Source organism: Crinia signifera, chromosome 4 (assembly GCF_055691185.1).
Source record: "Crinia signifera chromosome 4, ASM5569118v1, whole genome shotgun sequence".
In the NCBI taxonomy this organism is placed as follows: Eukaryota; Metazoa; Chordata; class Amphibia; order Anura; family Myobatrachidae; genus Crinia; species Crinia signifera.
In genome coordinates, this window is record NC_139220.1 from 290,333,986 (window position 1) to 290,353,167 (window position 19,182).

General features: G+C 47.7%; 3 protein-coding genes across 3 annotated transcripts; 2 read left to right on the forward strand and 1 right to left on the reverse strand.

Moving 5' to 3' along the window:
• The first annotated feature begins 2,889 nt into the window (after positions 1 to 2,889).
• On the forward strand, positions 2,890 to 3,546 carry LOC146072702 (histone H1.3-like). Its single transcript, XM_083179897.1, has one exon. It carries the CDS (start codon positions 2,890 to 2,892, stop codon positions 3,544 to 3,546), a length of 657 nt encoding a protein of 218 aa, XP_083036023.1.
• An 853-nt stretch (positions 3,547 to 4,399) lies between these two features.
• On the reverse strand, positions 4,400 to 9,755 carry LOC146073156 (uncharacterized). The gene is made up of 6 exons (XM_083180339.1): positions 9,457 to 9,755; positions 9,377 to 9,395; positions 7,868 to 8,212; positions 6,608 to 6,859; positions 5,979 to 6,194; positions 4,400 to 4,804 (listed from the first exon to the last, which is right to left on the reverse strand). Exons 1-6 carry the CDS (start codon positions 9,753 to 9,755, stop codon positions 4,400 to 4,402), a joined length of 1,536 nt encoding a protein of 511 aa, XP_083036465.1.
• Positions 9,756 to 16,734: 6,979 nt separating this feature from the next.
• LOC146073158 (histone H1.01-like) lies at positions 16,735 to 17,391 on the forward strand. Its single transcript, XM_083180340.1, has one exon. The coding sequence runs from the start codon at positions 16,735 to 16,737 to the stop codon at positions 17,389 to 17,391; it is 657 nt and encodes a 218-aa protein (XP_083036466.1).
• Positions 17,392 to 19,182: the final 1,791 nt, after the last annotated feature.

Consider the following 19,182-nt stretch of genomic DNA (forward strand, 5'->3'; position numbering starts at 1 on the left):
CGGGCGGCCAGGGAGGATGAGCTGCTCAGCGGGCAGGTGTGTGGCCAGGCAACCTAGTACAGAACAGTGTGCTATAGCGGTATGACAGCAGCCGGGCTGTGCAGCGTGACGTGATGTCAGGGGTCACGCTGCGCAGCCCGGCCACCGCCATGATGCCGCTACAGCACACTGTTCCTATCAGTAAAATACCGGCAGACAGCAGTGTGGCTATCGGGCACTAATCCCGCATTCCCGGGATTGGAAGGCTCAATCCCGGGATTTAAATCCCGCCTTTTTTAGGCCAAAATCCCGGGATCCCGCCGATCCCGATCCCGGGATTGGCCTCCCTACCCCATAGAGTGGATGTCTTCTTGAGAGGGACAATGTAAGTCCCCAGAGAACTGTCAAAACTGAAAGTGGATAAATCAATGGGGCCAGATGGGATACATCCAAGGATACTAAAAGAGCTTAAAGTGGAGCTGGTAAAACCAATAACAGAATTAATCAACCAGTCACTAGCTACTGGAGTAATCCCAGAGCACAGGAAAACAGCGAATGTAGTCCCACTGCACAAAAGTGGAAGAAAGGAAGAGGTAAGCAACCATCGACCAGTGAGCCTTACATCAGTAGTAGTGAAATTTATGGAAGCACTCTTAAAATAAAGAGTTGTAGAATATCTCAAAAGCAGCAATTTACAGGATCCGAAACAGCATGGGTTTACTGGGGGAAGATCATGTCCAACACATCTTATTGACTTCTTTGACTGGGTGACTAAAGTAATAGATCAAGGTGGGGCTGTAGATGTAGGTTATCTAGGCTTTAGTAAGGCTTTTGACACTGTCCCACATCGCAGACTGTTAAATAACCTTGAAAGCTTGGGATTGGATTTCAAGATAGTTAAATGGATAAGAGCATGCTTTTAGGACAGAAAACAGAGAGTTGTAGTAAAAGGAGTACAGTCAAAGGAGGGAAAGGTTACAAGTGGGGTACCCCAGGGATCTGTACATGGACCAGTGCTTTTTTATTATCTGTATTGGTGATATTGCACATGGAATTGAGGGTAAAATGTGCCTTTTTGCAGATGACACAAAGGTATGCAACGGGGTAGACACACCAGGAAGGGTAAAACAAATGATTGGTGATCTAGGCAGATTAGAGGAATGGTCAAGAGCAGTGGTAGCCAACCCTAGACCTCGAGAGCTACCAACAGTGCACATTTTCCAGACAACCTAGCTGCTGCACAGCTGCACTCATTAATCACTGACACATTTTAAAAGATACACAGATGGAGCTAATTAGCTCACTTGTGATTCTGTGAGGAGACCTGCAAAACATGCACTGTTGGTAGCTCTCGAGGACTAGGGTTGGCTACCCCAGGTCAAGAGCATGGCAACTATAGTTTAATGTCAAATAAAAAAATGCAAAATCATGCACTTGGGTCTCAAAAATCCAAAGATTAAATATAGTATAAATGGCACTATAATGGAAACTACTGAGGAAGAGAGGGGTCTAGGTGTCACTATTTCAGGGGACTTAAAGGCAGGTAGGCAATGTAACAAAGCAATGAAGAAGGCAAGTCAGATGCTTGGTTGCATAGGGAGAGGTACCAGCGGTAGAAAGAAAGAAGTAATAATCCCACTGTATAGGTCATTGGTACGACCTCATGTAGAGTACTGTGTTCAGTTCTGGAGGCCATATCTCCAGAAGGCTTTATATAAGAAACTGCAAATAAGTATCTGCGCAAATAGAGTACAGGTAATCCACACAACTAAGTTAGGCCTAGATTCCCACGGTGTTTCCTGGCAGGAGTCCCCAAAGCAATTCTAGCGCAATTCTTAATGCGGAGATGAGTGCGGACAGGGATTGCAATGCAAACCGGACTACTATGCCAAGTAGCCCAAGACAAAAACTAAACTAACAAGAGCAGTATTACAGTGTATACTATAAGGCTGGCCCCGTGGTCCTGTCATTGTGGTGTGCTACAATAGCATAACAACCACTTCCAACCGACTCCTAGTATTGGCCCTTGACTGTTTTTTTGCACCCGTTAGTCTTTTTTGAACTGATTTGAGCTCTGGCTGAATGTAAACTAAAGCTATTTCGCTGGAGGTGTGTTTCATAGCAGTCTGAAAGAAACACAACCTTGTGAATATAGCCATTTACTGACACGTACTGTATAACTAGCATAAACAGAGTGGAGTGATGAACTCCTTGGGTTTCTTTGAGACAATTTAGTGGATGTGGCACCCGCTGTCCTCGGCTATCGACTGTGCTAGTAGGTATACTGATCTCGGAATAGAAACTAGAGTTTATAGAGGCTACCTTGGAATGCAAGCTGCCTGTGTTAGCCAGCTGTGTGTACATGACCTCGCACATCAGCTTAAATGGTTTCAACAGGCTAACTGCTCTGCACCGTGTGTCCCGCAGCTCACCTTCATTATCTCCAGGGCTGCGAGGAGAGAAGAAGCCCGGGTGGGACATATTAATGTCACAGTAAAGGAGAAACGGGTTACATGCCGGGCAGATCCAGCCTGGTGTGGGTGAGTATCAATTCGATTTTCCTGCCCCGGTCCGCAGGTTCTAGGCTAGCAGTGGGCATACAGGGATAGGGGAGACCTTGGAGTACGGGTGTGGTGCAAAGAGGCACCTCGCTGCTCACCTCATGCGCTATTGATGACTGTTTTTTTGCGCTATGGAAACACAAGGTAACAGCTGATTGTCCCTGCAACTCAGACAGGGAAAGGTTTCACACTTCTGCTTATCCCGCCAATGAGAGCACAGGACACTGGACGCCCAGCAGCCAATCACAGCACAGCCTGCCGTGTATATAAGAATCCAGAACGCGATTGTCGTGACTCGTGCGCTAGTAGTACTGCATTTTTATTTGTTGTGCCTTTTGTCTGTGTTAACATGGCAGAGACTGCACCCGCCGCTGTCCCTCCATCAGAGGGCGCAGCCAAGAAGAAGAGGCAGCCGAAGAAAGCTGCGGGAGGAGCCAAGAAGAGCGCCAAGTCTTCTGGACCCAGCGTCTCCGAGCTGATCGTAAAAACCGTGGCCGCCTCCAAAGAGCGCAGTGGAGTTTCCCTTGCCGCCCTGAAGAAGGCTCTGGCTGCCGGAGGCTACGATGTGGAGAAGAACAACAGCCGCGTGAAACTGGGTGTAAAAAGTTTGGTGACCAAAGGAACTCTCACTCAGGTAAAAGGCACCGGCGCTTCCGGCTCCTTCAAGCTCAATAAGAAGCAGGCGGAGAGCAATAAGGTTGCCCAGAAGTCTCTGAAGCCCAAGAAACCTGCTGCAAAGAAAGTGGCCAAATCCCCGAAGAAGCCCAAGAAAGCTCCGAGTGCAGCCAAGAGCCCGAAGAAGGTGAAGAAGCCAGCTGCAGCTGCCAAAAGCCCGAAGAAGCCTAAAGCGGTGAAGCCGAAGAAGGCGGCCGCCAAGAGTCCGGCCAAGAAGGCAGCGAAACCCAAAGCCGCCAAGAGTCCGGCCAAGAAGGCGGCGAAGCCTAAAGCCGCAAAAAGCCCAGCCAAGAAGGCAGCAAAGCCCAAGAAAGCCGCGGCAAAGAAGTAATGCCTGAACCGCCGCATCCTCGCTCCCTTGTTCTCCCCCAAAAGGCTCTTTTCAGAGCCACCCACCCTCTCTCGACAGAGCTGTGAGCGCAGGGCGTGGCCTGATGGCAGCGCCCTTCAGTTTGTAATCAATAGGTACACCAGAATGTTCTAGTTTGCCCCTTAAATTCAGTCACTTTACAATTCTACATATGTGCTGGGAAGTGGGATTAATGAGACCGTTACGTATCAGCTCTCTTCAATAAACGCTTCATAGCGCATAGCGTTTTAGTGCGCATTTCAATGAATCGCTGTAAACCGGCGGCATTCACCTGTGGCACCATACCCTCCCAGCCGGTTCTGATGCCCTACATCCTCTGTAAGGGCAAGCTCAATCTGTGGCAGAGCTGTCAGGGAAGGTGTGTGATTCACCACTATAGAACTCGTTAGCGCTGCCTCGTATTTTAACTGCTGCAAACCGTATGAGTGCAAGGGTACATACAGTATATATAGAGCTTAGTAAATCGCAAAGAAGGCGGACTGGAACGTTCTTCAATCTGCATTCCTCGTGACCCTTTAAAACACAATTCTCCGGAAAACGTATATGCCTCTGTGCAGTGGTCGCTAACAGCGTGGTTTGTAACGTAACCTTTTTCTATATATTGCGGATTACCTAATTACACGATCACCGACACCAAAAAGGAACCACTGCACCCGCCACCCACCTCACTGCTAGGTGATGAATTCATATTAGGACCCGGTAAATAGCCACATTAAACATGGAGGATGTAACAGCGCTCTCGTAGAAAAGATGGGTGGCCCTGAAAAGGGCCTTTGTGCGTGTGTGGGTGACCGCATGAGAGGCACCTGAGAATTTAACCCCCGAACCCATAGAGAGTGCGGCCCTGGCGCTTCAGAGCATAGACCACGTCCATAGCGGTCACAGTCTTCCTCTTGGCGTGCTCGGTGTAGGTGACGGCATCACGAATCACATTCTCCAGGAACACCTTCAGCACACCGCGAGTCTCCTCGTAGATGAGTCCCGAGATACGCTTAACACCCCCTCGTCTAGCTAGACGACGGATTGCAGGCTTGGTGATGCCCTGGATGTTGTCACGGAGAACCTTCCTGTGGCGCTTAGCGCCTCCTTTGCCGAGCCCCTTTCCACCTTTACCTCTTCCAGACATTCTCAAAAAATCTGTGACGATCAGTAAGAATGAGTAAGCTTTCCTGTCAGCGGCTTTTATAAAGTGGAAAGCGGACCTGATGGGTGACTTGGACTTAAAGGCGGAGTCATGGCTCGCCTTGCCATTCGTTCATAAGCACAACCCTTGGATTGTTTTCCTTTTGTTCGCTACAAGAAGATATTGTTTTATGTTTCGATTTATAGTAACTGCTCTCTTGGTATTGTTTTCTTTTTTTTTTCTTGGTTAATACCCAGTGTAAAAAATCAGCTTGATAAGAGAACTAAATCATTCAACTACGTTGTGGTGAATATTTGTGTTGATGAAACGTAATGACCCAACGTTGTTAGTTTTATTTTATTTTTTTCCCTTCATTTTATTATACGTGGAATAGATATAGATACATTGTATATTTTTAATTTGAAAGTGGGGGAATTGGTAATGACAATGGACCCACACAATGAGAGTCGCTCAGATATCGGCGGGAAATTAAAGCCATTACTGTAACGTTTCCCTGGCTCCCGGACTCGGTGCGTATTTCAGCTTTGCGGCGCTCTGAACTGTAATCGCCTTTCAATCAAGTGTGTGCGTGTTACAGTAGGAACCAAGTGTGCCTGAGCAGGAATTACGTGTTCACCCTTGATTAAATGCATCGAAACGGAACCGGAGGTCATAGAAGTAACTGGGTACTGAGCTACGTTGACGTACTGCACACTTCATTCAGAAAAAAAGACAGCGATCCATTGCCAACGGTGTACATTGCCACCCTATGGGTCGCATGTATCTTTTGTGTATTTAAGCAGCCAGTGACATCTGCAACGTAATGAACCGGTCCTACATTTGAAACTGGATTCAGATCCCCTAGAAAGAGAAATACAGAATGCAGCTTTGCAAGTGGTAGAGATAAAGGCACTTTTTTGTGTGACCCAGTAGGGTTAACAATAGCTAGAGGGTACGTCACAAGTCAGTTATATCGGTCGGAGCATGGACACAGCAAAAACCATCATAGTTACAGCTCGATTAGAGAGGAGGTGGGTGGCTCTGAAAAGAGCCTTTGTGCTGGTGTGGGTGGGAGAAGAAGGGGAGATTACTTGGCGCTGGTGTACTTGGTGACGGCCTTGGTGCCCTCGGACACGGCGTGCTTGGCCAGCTCTCCAGGCAGCAGCAGGCGTACGGCGGTCTGGATCTCCCTGGAGGTGATGGTGGAGCGCTTGTTGTAGTGAGCCAGGCGGGAAGCTTCCCCAGCAATGCGCTCAAAGATATCATTAACGAAGGAGTTCATGATGCCCATAGCCTTGGAGGAGATGCCGGTATCAGGGTGCACCTGCTTCAACACCTTGTACACGTAAATGGCATAACTCTCCTTCCTGGTCTTCCTACGCTTCTTCCCATCTTTCTTCTGGGTTTTGGTCACGGCTTTCTTAGAGCCTTTCTTGGGAGCCGGCGCAGACTTGGCTGGATCAGGCATATTGTCAGATAATCGTTTCTGAGTCGTTGCAGAAAAAATCTGTCCTGTGCCGCTCCAGATCGGCTCTATTTATAGGCAGCTTATGCAAACGAGGCGTCCTCGCTGCTGGTAACACTATTGGCTACGAGTGATGTCGGCGAAACCCCGCCCGCCATTTGCAGATTGGTCCAGTTACACAGTAACCAATGCAGATCAGGTTCCTGCACAGACCAATCACACAGCAAGAACTGGACCCTCCTGAGTGTATATTTAAGAGGAGGGCGATATCGAGAGCGCATTGTCTGCACGCAGTACAGTTTCGAATTTGAAGAAACGCGCCCATTGAACATTTTAGCATGTCAGGAAGAGGCAAACAAGGCGGCAAGACCCGGGCAAAGGCCAAGACTCGCTCATCTCGTGCCGGTCTACAGTTCCCGGTTGGTCGCGTTCACCGTCTGCTGAGAAAGGGAAATTATGCGGAGCGTGTGGGAGCCGGTGCTCCCGTCTATCTGGCCGCGGTTCTGGAATATCTGACGGCTGAGATTCTGGAGCTCGCCGGTAACGCTGCCCGCGACAACAAGAAGACCCGCATCATCCCCCGCCACCTGCAGCTGGCTGTGCGCAACGACGAAGAGCTCAACAAGTTGCTGGGTGGAGTGACCATCGCCCAGGGAGGTGTACTGCCCAATATCCAGGCCGTGTTGCTGCCCAAGAAGACCGAGAGCCACAAGCCAGCCAAGAGCAAGTGATGTGACCGTCAGATGTTTTACCCGTTATTGACCCAAAGGCTCTTTTCAGAGCCACCCACCCCGACTGTGAAGTGCTGATTCATCTCTATAAACTGGCTAAATGTCAGTCCTTAGCCCGATTTAGCGGGAAAGGTTGAAGTGGTACCCGGGACCTTTGTACGGGAGGGAGGAAGGGAGGGTGTAAATGCCCCGGCTAACCTGCCCCATGAATCTGTTGGGACAGGAGAGGCTAGCTCTGGAAACAGTCGAAGGGCAGGAGAGCTTGATCCATGTAAGGAAACCTCGTCCCTTCTCTAATCATGTTTATGGTGAAGGCCGGTAGTGATTGACCGTTCCCTGCATCGACGGAGCTTGTGCATCTGCCTATCACAATCAGATGAGATCTGCCCTTCATACTGGCAGGAGCGGGGAACAAAGGAAGGAACCGAGGCGTTAAGAAAAAGGTTCCAGGAAGCAAAAATCACTTATTTGTAGCTTATGCTTCAGCCCGTATAGTAACATTTCGTGCCTGGTGAGGAGGACCGGGAAGCCGCACGTGCTTTTACTTCCCTAGAAAATGCCATTTTAAACTTCTCGAAATGCACCTCTTACACACGTGTGATCTACTAGTCTAACCTTTCGTAGCGAAGACTAGGAGTAGTCCCCCTGCGCAAAGCATATGGAGGTGGTTCAGAAGCAGGGTGAAAGCCAGGTAGGAGCGGAATATGCGCTGTGGGTACCAATTTGGAGCCCGGGTGTCTGTCCCCCCGTTAAAGGAATTGACATCATTCCACTCAAACACCAATGTGCTTTACGCTTCAGCTCGTTCAGAAAGATTTGGTGGCTCTGAAAAGAGCCTTTGTGGTGTTGCGTGTATAGGAGTGCCGAATATCTCTATGCCCTCTCCCCTCGGATCCTGCGGGCCAGCTGGATGTCTTTGGGCATGATGGTCACCCTCTTGGCGTGGATAGCGCACAGGTTGGTGTCCTCGAAGAGCCCCACCAGGTAAGCCTCGCTGGCCTCTTGCAGGGCCATGACGGCAGAGCTCTGGAAGCGCAGGTCGGTCTTAAAGTCCTGGGCAATCTCACGCACCAGGCGCTGGAAGGGCAGCTTGCGGATCAGCAGCTCGGTGGATTTCTGGTAGCGGCGGATCTCGCGGAGGGCGACGGTCCCTGGTCGGTAGCGGTGAGGCTTTTTCACGCCGCCGGTAGCTGGGGCGCTTTTCCTGGCGGCTTTAGTGGCCAACTGCTTGCGGGGAGCTTTCCCGCCGGTGGATTTACGCGCTGTCTGCTTGGTCCTGGCCATGATCACAAAAGAAAATGCGTGCAGCTACAGTACCGACTGTATTAGAAACGTCGCCCCCTTGCTATTCTATTTATACACAGTGTTGCACGCTGATTGGACAGTGTGGGCATGCCTCCTCTATCGATTGGTTTAATACAACCGTTTGGAGCATTCAAAAAAACCCCGCCTTTTCTAGCCATGGCCGATTGTTTCAGATCCTGGGATAAAATAATCGGCATACGAAGCCGGTGTATAGAATTCAAGCACATTAGCATAAATGCATCATGTTTACCAGTGTTAGCTGGGATTTGTGACAGCTACTGTAGTCATCCATCCACTTCATATACGTTGCTTTACATTCTGCACGTTAAGAATTTAAAAGGATCCGGGATACGGTGTTTATATGTTTCTGCTCCTACATCTCCTATTCATATAGTTACATCACGTTTACCATTGTATTTTTAACTTCCAAGTCTGCAGCTATTAAAGATACTGTAGATATGTATAATTTAGAATGACAGGCGCCGCAGAACCTTATAATAATAATAATAATGTTCTTTATAGAGCGCTCTTATAGAGTCCAACGGGACTCAATCTATAGTTATATCATGTATTTTTTTTTTTTTTTTTTCACTTTGATCGGGTCTTTAGTATTGTAGTGTCATAATGATCATGCAGTACGTTATAATCATGGAGAGCACAGTGTCAAATCTACGTCCCTGGGGCCAAATGCGAATGAACATGTTCATCTCAGTCCTGAGGCCATGTGATGTGATGGGTCTTTTTTTTAATTCTTTTATTGACTTTCACAAAGTAGTGTAGATCAACTGCCAGGACACCGAGGTTTCAGCGTCTTCAAAGACGGAACTGTATGAAAGCCCGGTTCATTTTTAAGAATGTGTCTCTTGCAGTCTATTTTGTTAAAATAATAACTTGTATTCATTAGATTAAGACAAGTTCTTGTCCACCATATTTTGGAGGCATCTCAGAAACAAAGGATTACAGTCTAGGCTGCAGCACGTATCATTGTTACAGATTTAGAACAATCTTCTCAGCCTGTGCGAGTTGTTACAAATTACATGCATGCAACATGTAACCTAAAGAAATGATACTTCTTTGTAAGTTCATCTTCGTTTACTTCCGCCGACGTATAGTCAGGGGACCGCCACGAGCGGCAGTAATGCTAGCTCAATGTTATATAGCTCTCACGAGGAATAGGTGGGTGGCCCTGAAAAGGACCTTTATGTGGGTGAGAGGATCAGAGGCGCCTCAGCGTTTAGCCCCCGAACCCATAGAGAGTGCGCCCCTGGCGTTTCAGAGCATAGACCACGTCCATAGCGGTCACGGTCTTCCTCTTGGCGTGCTCGGTGTAGGTGACGGCGTCCCTGATCACGTTCTCCAGGAAGACCTTCAGCACCCCGCGGGTCTCCTCGTAGATGAGTCCGGAGATGCGCTTCACGCCTCCTCGTCGGGCAAGGCGGCGGATGGCAGGCTTGGTGATGCCCTGGATGTTATCTCTCAGCACCTTCCTGTGGCGCTTGGCGCCTCCTTTCCCGAGCCCCTTACCACCTTTGCCTCTGCCGGACATTCTAGCTTCGTCTCCTCCGCTCTAAGTGAAACTGGAAACCTTTTGTATGACGACGTACGTTACTGCGGTGCAGTCTTCTTTTTATAATCTTAGGGCGGACCTGGACGAAGACCTTTGGTTTTTGAGGGAGGAGTCCAGCCTCACAACTTGCTCATTGTGAAACCGCTACAATAGGGACAATAGAGCGCTTTCAGGCCGACGACTCCACCTGCTGCAAATATTCTACACAAGGACTCATCCTCTATACTGTGCGTGCACTGATTGCATAGCAAGCGTAAACGTGTCTAATGATGCGTGTGTGCCTATCAGATGGTAACTATATGACATTGGGTCTGTGAGAGTGACAACTCGAGTCGTACTGGAGGTATTATCACACGTAGGGAAGCTGTTGGGAACAGGACCTGCTTCCTCAGCAGCAGGAGGCGGCTGCACACGATGGGAAAGGTCGCATGATTTTCAACAAACGATTATTCCAGCATTACCAATGTGAGTCTCAGTAGAATAAAGCTGTAAAAGTGTTAACAATCCACACAAGCAGATTTATGAGCAGCAGAAACGAGACCTTCTTGTATCGAGCTCCCGTTCTCAGTCACAGACATTCCATACACTGTTATAAGATTTTGCAACATTGTTTGTTCTTTCCTCATTTGTATACATACAGTGCGGTAGAGGAGTCTTTTTGATACAACAAATCTGAACCAAAGAGGGAAATGCAACAAGTGGTCCTCCTCTCTGTGTAACCTTAGTTCTTCAATGAACGCACGATCTCTCCGGGATGATTTCAGGAGCTAATAAAATCCTCTCATTTGAAACTATTAAACCATTAATAAAACACTAAAGAACAGAAGCTGGGGACAATAAACGGCACCACAATACCCGAACACACGGCATAACCCTCAAATGACAATGTGAGTGACGTTGGGCTACATTTACTGAGATGGGAGTTCCACTGAAGATGGGTTGTTGCCAATGGCAACCACCAATCAGATTGTATCTGTTATCGTGCTACGGTCAACAACCCATCTTCAATAGAATCCCCATGTTAGTGAATTGGGAGAAGAGTGGTAAGAACTTAATGATCATCATCAGCAACGACCGGAGACCGATCATCCGTCTTTATTGTTTATTACAAATACACAAACATAAATTAGGACCTTAACAGACAATTTGAGGACGAGAATGGACTAAAATAAATAAGTGATTGTAATGAATTAATTTACAGTTTCTTATATAGCTCACACAGATTCCGCATCGCTTTACAGAGAATATTTGAACATTCACACCAGTCCCTGCCCCAGTGGAGCTTATAATCTATATCCCCTACCACACATATGCACACACACAGACAGACACTCTAGGGTTAATTTTGTTTGGAGCCAATTAGCCTACCAGTATATTTTTGGAACAAACCCGGAGTACCCGGAGGAAACCCACGCAAGTACAGGGAGAATATACAATCAGCGCCTTCTGTCTCCCCAGCCATCCATTCATCCATTGTCAGCCAGCTTCTGCCAGCACTCCTTCTGTCTCTCCAGCCCCTACCCCCCCCCCCCCCCCCCAACCCCCTCTTTCTTCCTCTGCCACCCACTCCTTTCCTCATACCTGGCTGTTTCTTCTGTCTCTCCAGCCTTGTGATTTCTCCCTAACCTTAGCCAATTCCCTTCTGGTTCTAAAGCCCTGCGTCGCTTCCCTTTTCCCAACCAGTCCTTTTCCGTCTTCCACGTCTGTTTAATGTCTTGTCTGATTCCCTGATTTTGTGGTGGGCAGACTCGATGATGCCCGCTCCCGATCCTGCCCCTAAGCAGCTGCCTAATGTTAGAGGCCTACATGACGCTACCCTTCTCCTTCTGTTTTGGCTGCTCCTTACATTTCTCCCATCACCCTTCTGTCTCTCCAGCCCTATGGAGTATCTCCAATGAAGGTGTCCATATTCTAATTTTTTATTTTTTATTTTACGACACTATGATGGGAACTTCTGAGATGGAAAAGGAAGGATCCAATGGGATTCTCTTTTTAATGTACTGTATCTACCACAGTAAAGGTCATTGATACAGAGCCGTACAGAGTGCCATGTTAAGATCCGTTGCCCATGTCTCCAGAAGGTAATACCTTAGACACGGCACACAAAAAAAGGGGCAAATCAAACAGTCAAGGTAAATGACGGAAACATTCTTAGTCCTAGGACATGACAGGAAACTGTAAGGAAATGGATTAAGAGGCAAATTTGAGGAAAAGTTGTTTCAGCAAAAAAAAAGTAGCTGACAAGTTGAATAGCCTCCCATGAATTGTGGCAGATGATAATACAGTTTAATCATGCCTGGAATAGACCAAATTATAATAATAATAATAATAATTACAATAAAATAAGAATTAGTTTTGAGAATACTGTAAGTATGGAAAAAATGAAGAAGGTCCAAGAATGTCTCACCTGCCATCAAATTCTATGTCTAAGTTCTGGTGACAGAATATCTGATGTAAATGTGGGTGAAAACCTAGGATACAGTTATACTCCGCTTTGCACAAGATCTGCGTCTCTCTTCTGCACGGAACACTAGCTCCCATTCACTATTACAGGACTTTCATCAGGCTGCTCCTATCCTATGGAATGCCCTTCCATGCACAATAAGAACTCCGCTAGCCTCCAAACTTTCAAGTGTTCCCGGAAAACTCACCTCTTCAGGCAAGCCTATCATATTTAAGTTCTACACGCATAACCCTCTGAGGCACTTATGTATTATTTTCTTCCCTTCTGGACTTGTAACTTGGTGGGACTGCTATGCTATTACTGGTGCCTCTTTCCCTCCTATATTCCTATAGATTGTAAACTTGCAGCAGGGCTCTCCTACCTCCAAGTCTGTCTGTTGTTACCCAATTTGTTTTATCACTGTCTACTATTGTAAAGCGCAACGGAATCTGCTGCGCTATATAAGAAACTGTAAATAAATAAATAATACAGTGACTATCAAGCAGTATGGATCAAAATAAAGACAGAAACCGACTCATCGCACACAAAAATAAAGATGTTAGATTTTAGGCAGGCTACTGCAGGAATTGAAGAGGACGTGATCTTCGCCGGACAGTTGTAAGTTTACTTCCTCTGGTTCCCCTATGGATTGCGTCGGACACCGGACCCCCGGACCAGAACCCCAGGACACCAGACCAGCACCCCAGGACACCGGACCCCCAGGACACCGGACCCAGGGACCTACCTTACGGGCTCAAGATAGGTAAGTATCAGTATGTGTGGGCTTTGGATGAAATAAAGTTTTATTTTTCTTGTGTTTGTCAGTGTGTGTTTATTTGACTATTTTTAATACCGTTGAACTACAAGGGCCAGCGTGCCCTTTAATTCTCCGCATGCTTGGACTTTTTTTTTTTACACAGCACAGCCTGCACGGATCTGCCTGATCCGTGCAGAATGGCCATATGAATTCGTATTAGCGGCCATATATATGGCCGCTAATACAAATGAATACGCCATCGGAGGTTTACAAAGCAGTCGTATCTGACTGCTTTGTATATTACCTTCCGGAACAGGAATTTGCATACGGCTGAAAAAGCCGTATGCATTCATATTCATTCGTATTAAGAATACGAATATGATATATCGTATTCTTAGTAAATCTCCCCCCATAGTAGGGATGCCAATCCCGGGGCATTTTTTCAATCCCGGGATTCGGGATTGAAAAATGCTCAATCCCAGGATTCCCGGGATCCCGGGATTGGCCTCCCTGATACAAAAAAAAACACAGCTGTCCCCATCCCCCCCAAACTGCCCACACCGTAAATCAATTAAAGGCAGAATAATCCCAAACCACTATCTCCCTGCCTGCACTGCACTGTCACTTACATGGAGGTGGTGACAGGCAGTAGCAGGAACATCTCCAGCAAGCGGGTGGCCAGGAAGGACGAGCTGCACAGCGGGCGGCCAGGTAGGACGAGCTGCACAGCGGGCGGCCAGGTAGGACGAGCTGCACAGTGGGCGGCCAGGGAGGATGAGCTGCACAGCGGGCAGCCAGGGAGGACGAGCTGCACAGCGGACGGCCAGGTAGGACGAGCTGCACAGCGGACGGCCAGGTAGGACGAGCTGCACAGCGGGCGGCCAGGGAGGATGAGCTGCTCAGCGGGCAGGTGTGTGGCCAGGCAACCTAGTACAGAACAGTGTGCTATAGCGGTATGACAGCAGCCGGGCTGTGCAGCGTGACGTGATGTCAGGGGTCACGCTGCGCAGCCCGGCCACCGCCATGATGCCGCTACAGCACACTGTTCCTATCAGTAAAATACCGGCAGACAGCAGTGTGGCTATCGGGCACTAATCCCGCATTCCCGGGATTGGAAGGCTCAATCCCGGGATTTAAATCCCGCCTTTTTTAGGCCAAAATCCCGGGATCCCGCCGATCCCGGGATTGGCCTCCCTACCCCATAGAGTGGATGTCTTCTTGAGAGGGACAATGTAAGTCCCCAGAGAACTGTCAAAACTGAAAGTGGATAAATCAATGGGGCCAGATGGGATACATCCAAGGATACTAAAAGAGCTTAAAGTGGAGCTGGTAAAACCAATAACAGAATTAATCAACCAGTCACTAGCTACTGGAGTAATCCCAGAGCACAGGAAAACAGCGAATGTAGTCCCACTGCACAAAAGTGGAAGAAAGGAAGAGGTAAGCAACCATCGACCAGTGAGCCTTACATCAGTAGTAGTGAAATTTATGGAAGCACTCTTAAAATAAAGAGTTGTAGAATATCTCAAAAGCAGCAATTTACAGGATCCGAAACAGCATGGGTTTACTGGGGGAAGATCATGTCCAACACATCTTATTGACTTCTTTGACTGGGTGACTAAAGTAATAGATCAAGGTGGGGCTGTAGATGTAGGTTATCTAGGCTTTAGTAAGGCTTTTGACACTGTCCCACATCGCAGACTGTTAAATAACCTTGAAAGCTTGGGATTGGATTTCAAGATAGTTGAATGGATAAGAGCATGCTTTTAGGACAGAAAACAGAGAGTTGTAGTAAAAGGAGTACAGTCAAAGGAGGGAAAGGTTACAAGTGGGGTACCCCAGGGATCTGTACATGGACCAGTGCTTTTTTATTATCTGTATTGGTGATATTGCACATGGAATTGAGGGTAAAATGTGCCTTTTTGCAGATGACACAAAGGTATGCAACGGGGTAGACACACCAGGAAGGGTAAAACAAATGATTGGTGATCTAGGCAGATTAGAGGAATGGTCAAGAGCAGTGGTAGCCAACCCTAGACCTCGAGAGCTACCAACAGTGCACATTTTCCAGACAACCTAGCTGCTGCACAGCTGCACTCATTAATCACTGACACATTTTAAAAGATACACAGATGGAGCTAATTAGCTCACTTGTGATTCTGTGAGGAGACCTGCAAAACATGCACTGTTGGTAGCTCTCGAGGACTAGGGTTGGCTACCCCAGGTCAAGAGCATGGCAACTATAGTTTAATGTCAAATAAAAAAATGCAAAATCATGCACTTGGGTCTCAAAAATCCAAAGATTAAATATAGTATAAATGGCACTATAATGGAAACTACTGAGGAAGAGAGGGGTCTAGGTGTCACTATTTCAGGGGACTTAAAGGCAGGTAGGCAATGTAACAAAGCAATGAAGAAGGCAAGTCAGATGCTTGGTTGCATAGGGAGAGGTACCAGCGGTAGAAAGAAAGAAGTAATAATCCCACTGTATAGGTCATTGGTACGACCTCATGTAGAGTACTGTGTTCAGTTCTGGAGGCCATATCTCCAGAAGGCTTTATATAAGAAACTGCAAATAAGTATCTGCGCAAATAGAGTACAGGTAATCCACACAACTAAGTTAGGCCTAGATTCCCACGGTGTTTCCTGGCAGGAGTCCCCAAAGCAATTCTAGCGCAATTCTTAATGCGGAGATGAGTGCGGACAGGGATTGCAATGCAAACCGGACTACTATGCCAAGTAGCCCAAGACAAAAACTAAACTAACAAGAGCAGTATTACAGTGTATACTATAAGGCTGGCCCCGTGGTCCTGTCATTGTGGTGTGCTACAATAGCATAACAACCACTTCCAACCGACTCCTAGTATTGGCCCTTGACTGTTTTTTTTGCACCCGTTAGTCTTTTTTGAACTGATTTGAGCTCTGGCTGAATGTAAACTAAAGCTATTTCGCTGGAGGTGTGTTTCATAGCAGTCTGAAAGAAACACAACCTTGTGAATATAGCCATTTACTGACACGTACTGTATAACTAGCATAAACAGAGTGGAGTGATGAACTCCTTGGGTTTCTTTGAGACAATTTAGTGGATGTGGCACCCGCTGTCCTCGGCTATCGACTGTGCTAGTAGGTATACTGATCTCGGAATAGAAACGAGAGTTTATAGAGGCTACCTTGGAATGCAAGCTGCCTGTGTTAGCCAGCTGTGTGTACATGACCTCGCACATCAGCTTAAATGGTTTCAACAGGCTAACTGCTCTGCACCGTGTGTCCCGCAGCTCACCTTCATTATCTCCAGGGCTGCGAGGAGAGAAGAAGCCCGGGTGGGACATATTAATGTCACAGTAAAGGAGAAACGGGTTACATGCCGGGCAGATCCAGCCTGGTGTGGGTGAGTATCAATTCGATTTTCCTGCCCCGGTCCGCAGGTTCTAGGCTAGCAGTGGGCATACAGGGATAGGGGAGACCTTGGAGTACGGGTGTGGTGCAAAGAGGCACCTCGCTGCTCACCTCATGCGCTATTGATGACTGTTTTTTTGCGCTATGGAAACACAAGGTAACAGCTGATTGTCCCTGCAACTCAGACAGGGAAAGGTTTCACACTTCTGCTTATCCCGCCAATGAGAGCACAGGACACTGGACGCCCAGCAGCCAATCACAGCACAGCCTGCCGTGTATATAAGAATCCAGAACGCGATTGTCGTGACTCGTGCGCTAGTAGTACTGCATTTTTATTTGTTGTGCCTTTTGTCTGTGTTAACATGGCAGAGACTGCACCCGCCGCTGTCCCTCCATCAGAGGGCGCATCCAAGAAGAAGAGGCAGCCGAAGAAAGCTGCGGGAGGAGCCAAGAAGAGCGCCAAGTCTTCTGGACCCAGCGTCTCCGAGCTGATCGTAAAAACCGTGGCCGCCTCCAAAGAGCGCAGTGGAGTTTCCCTTGCCGCCCTGAAGAAGGCTCTGGCTGCCGGAGGCTACGATGTGGAGAAGAACAACAGCCGCGTGAAACTGGGTGTAAAAAGTTTGGTGACCAAAGGAACTCTCACTCAGGTAAAAGGCACCGGCGCTTCCGGCTCCTTCAAGCTCAATAAGAAGCAGGCGGAGAGCAATAAGGTTGCCCAGAAGTCTCTGAAGCCCAAGAAACCTGCTGCAAAGAAAGTGGCCAAATCCCCGAAGAAGCCCAAGAAAGCTCCGAGTGCAGCCAAGAGCCCGAAGAAGGTGAAGAAGCCAGCTGCAGCTGCCAAAAGCCCGAAGAAGCCTAAAGCGGTGAAGCCGAAGAAGGCGGCCGCCAAGAGTCCGGCCAAGAAGGCAGCGAAACCCAAAGCCGCCAAGAGTCCGGCCAAGAAGGCGGCGAAGCCTAAAGCCGCAAAAAGCCCAGCCAAGAAGGCAGCAAAGCCCAAGAAAGCCGCGGCAAAGAAGTAATGCCTGAACCGCCGCATCCTCGCTCCCTTGTTCTCTAGGGATGGACATCGATGGTCGATGTTTCGGAAACATCGATGTTTTTCTTTCGATGTTAGTGTTTTTGCCATTTAATGGTGACCTTCCGATGTTTGTCACCATCGAATGCTAATCATTCGATGGTGTACCGATGGTGGCTTATTTTTTGTAATTCCCAAAAGATATGCCTCTCCTGGCTGCTGTGTCTGTGTCAGGAAAACTTCCTAGGTTCGTTGGAGGCTGTCTGACTTTCTCTCTGCTTCCCTCCCTCTCCCTCTCTATGGTTGCTGTAGCTGCTAGGCAACAGGGCCCACTGCTAGTTCTGATTGGCTCTCACTGACTCAGAGAGCCAATCAGAGCACAAACCTCACCCTGCAGCACCAGTCACTCAAACAGCAGCAAATTTCACAGACACACTGAGCTTTCAGCTCTGGAGGATTCAGAGAGGAGGAGACGTCACTGAATGTTATACCAGCTCAGGCAAGCTACAATAATAATAATAAGTGCATAATACAACTAGCTACAGATATTTGTGAATGTCAGTCACATACAACACTCATTAATAAGCTGCATTAGTATTACCAGGCAGCAACCACTATATGATCATCAGTGAAGTGTTGGTCAGAGATTGTCTGTTTCTGTGAATATAGTGAGAAACAATACACGCAGTCCTGGGGTACCAGTGGAATGAACCAAGCTAAAGGTGCCCATACACTGCTGCGACGCCTCGCAACAGTGTACGGACACCCGACAGCCTGCAAGCTGCTGAGACCTTCCCGGCAGCACGGACGCATGCGATCCGTTGTGATGGATTGCATGCGTCCCTGCTTCTGGCCCGCCTCACCGCCAGGAGGAACGGGTGGACGTCCTGCCGGTCCGACCACCTGGTCGGGTCCGATGCGCACGGGACCCAACGGCATGTCAGGGAGAGGCGATTTGGTCCGATTTAACTGGTCGATTGGTCGCAATTGGCCAAAATCAGACCAAATCGCCTGAGTGTAGGGGCACCTTAACTGTTTTTATGTATAGTGAACTGTTTTTTTTATATTACGTGACCTGGTCGCTCAGCGACCAAATTGCTGGTTATCAGTATTTTACTGTGGACCAGCGATTCTAGCAAGTTCCTGTGACCATCGCTGAGCTGCGGTGGGAGCGCACACACGGCGAAGGTCGCTAGGTATCACCGGCAATATGGTCACTGAGCGACCATATAGCTGACGATGGAAGCTAGAATCGCCTAGTGTGTAGCATTATTAGTGGTGTCCCCACAGATCCTGGCACTCTAGGCAGCTGCCTAATGGTAGAGCTGGCCCTGCTCTTTGCAATATTTATATCACCATATAAATGACGTGACCACTATACCATCATCTCCCTTATTTGTGTGTGTAGTTACACTTGCCTTAATAAATAGACATTTTCCTATCTGGAAAAATAGTGAAACCTAAAGCGAGTTAGTTTACAATTTATCTAATTTTATTACATTTTGATTACTTGCTGTTAAAGTGTTAATAATGTGTACAAAATTAATATACTACTTTATCATTGGGCATTGTGTGAATATTATATATGTATATTATACACACAATGTCCAGTGATAAAGTAATATGTTGCTCAGAGCCTGGGCCCTGTCACCAAACCCAATTACCACCTTACAAATGGCAATACAGGCTTTTGCGCATGCGCTAGTCATATAACTAGTTTTCACCATCGAATACTTTTGATGCGATGGTTAATTACCATCGCTTCGAAAGTTTCAATGGTGGAAGCACTGCCATC

Coding starts and splice junctions, on each gene's coding strand:
- LOC146072702 (XM_083179897.1), top strand. CDS start 2,890: ATGGCAGAGACTGCACCCGCCGCTGTCCCTCCATCAGAGGGCGCAGCC.
- LOC146073156 (XM_083180339.1), bottom strand. CDS start 9,755: ATGTCCGGCAGAGGCAAAGGTGGTAAGGGGCTCGGGAAAGGAGGCGCC. Junction 6,195..6,607: donor TTTCCCTTTCTCAGCAGACG/GTGAACGCGACC, acceptor GCAACGACTCAG/AAACGATTATCTGACAATAT. Junction 4,805..5,978: donor TGGGCATCATGAACTCCTTC/GTTAATGATATC, acceptor TCCGCCTTTAAG/TCCAAGTCACCCATCAGGTC.
- LOC146073158 (XM_083180340.1), top strand. CDS start 16,735: ATGGCAGAGACTGCACCCGCCGCTGTCCCTCCATCAGAGGGCGCATCC.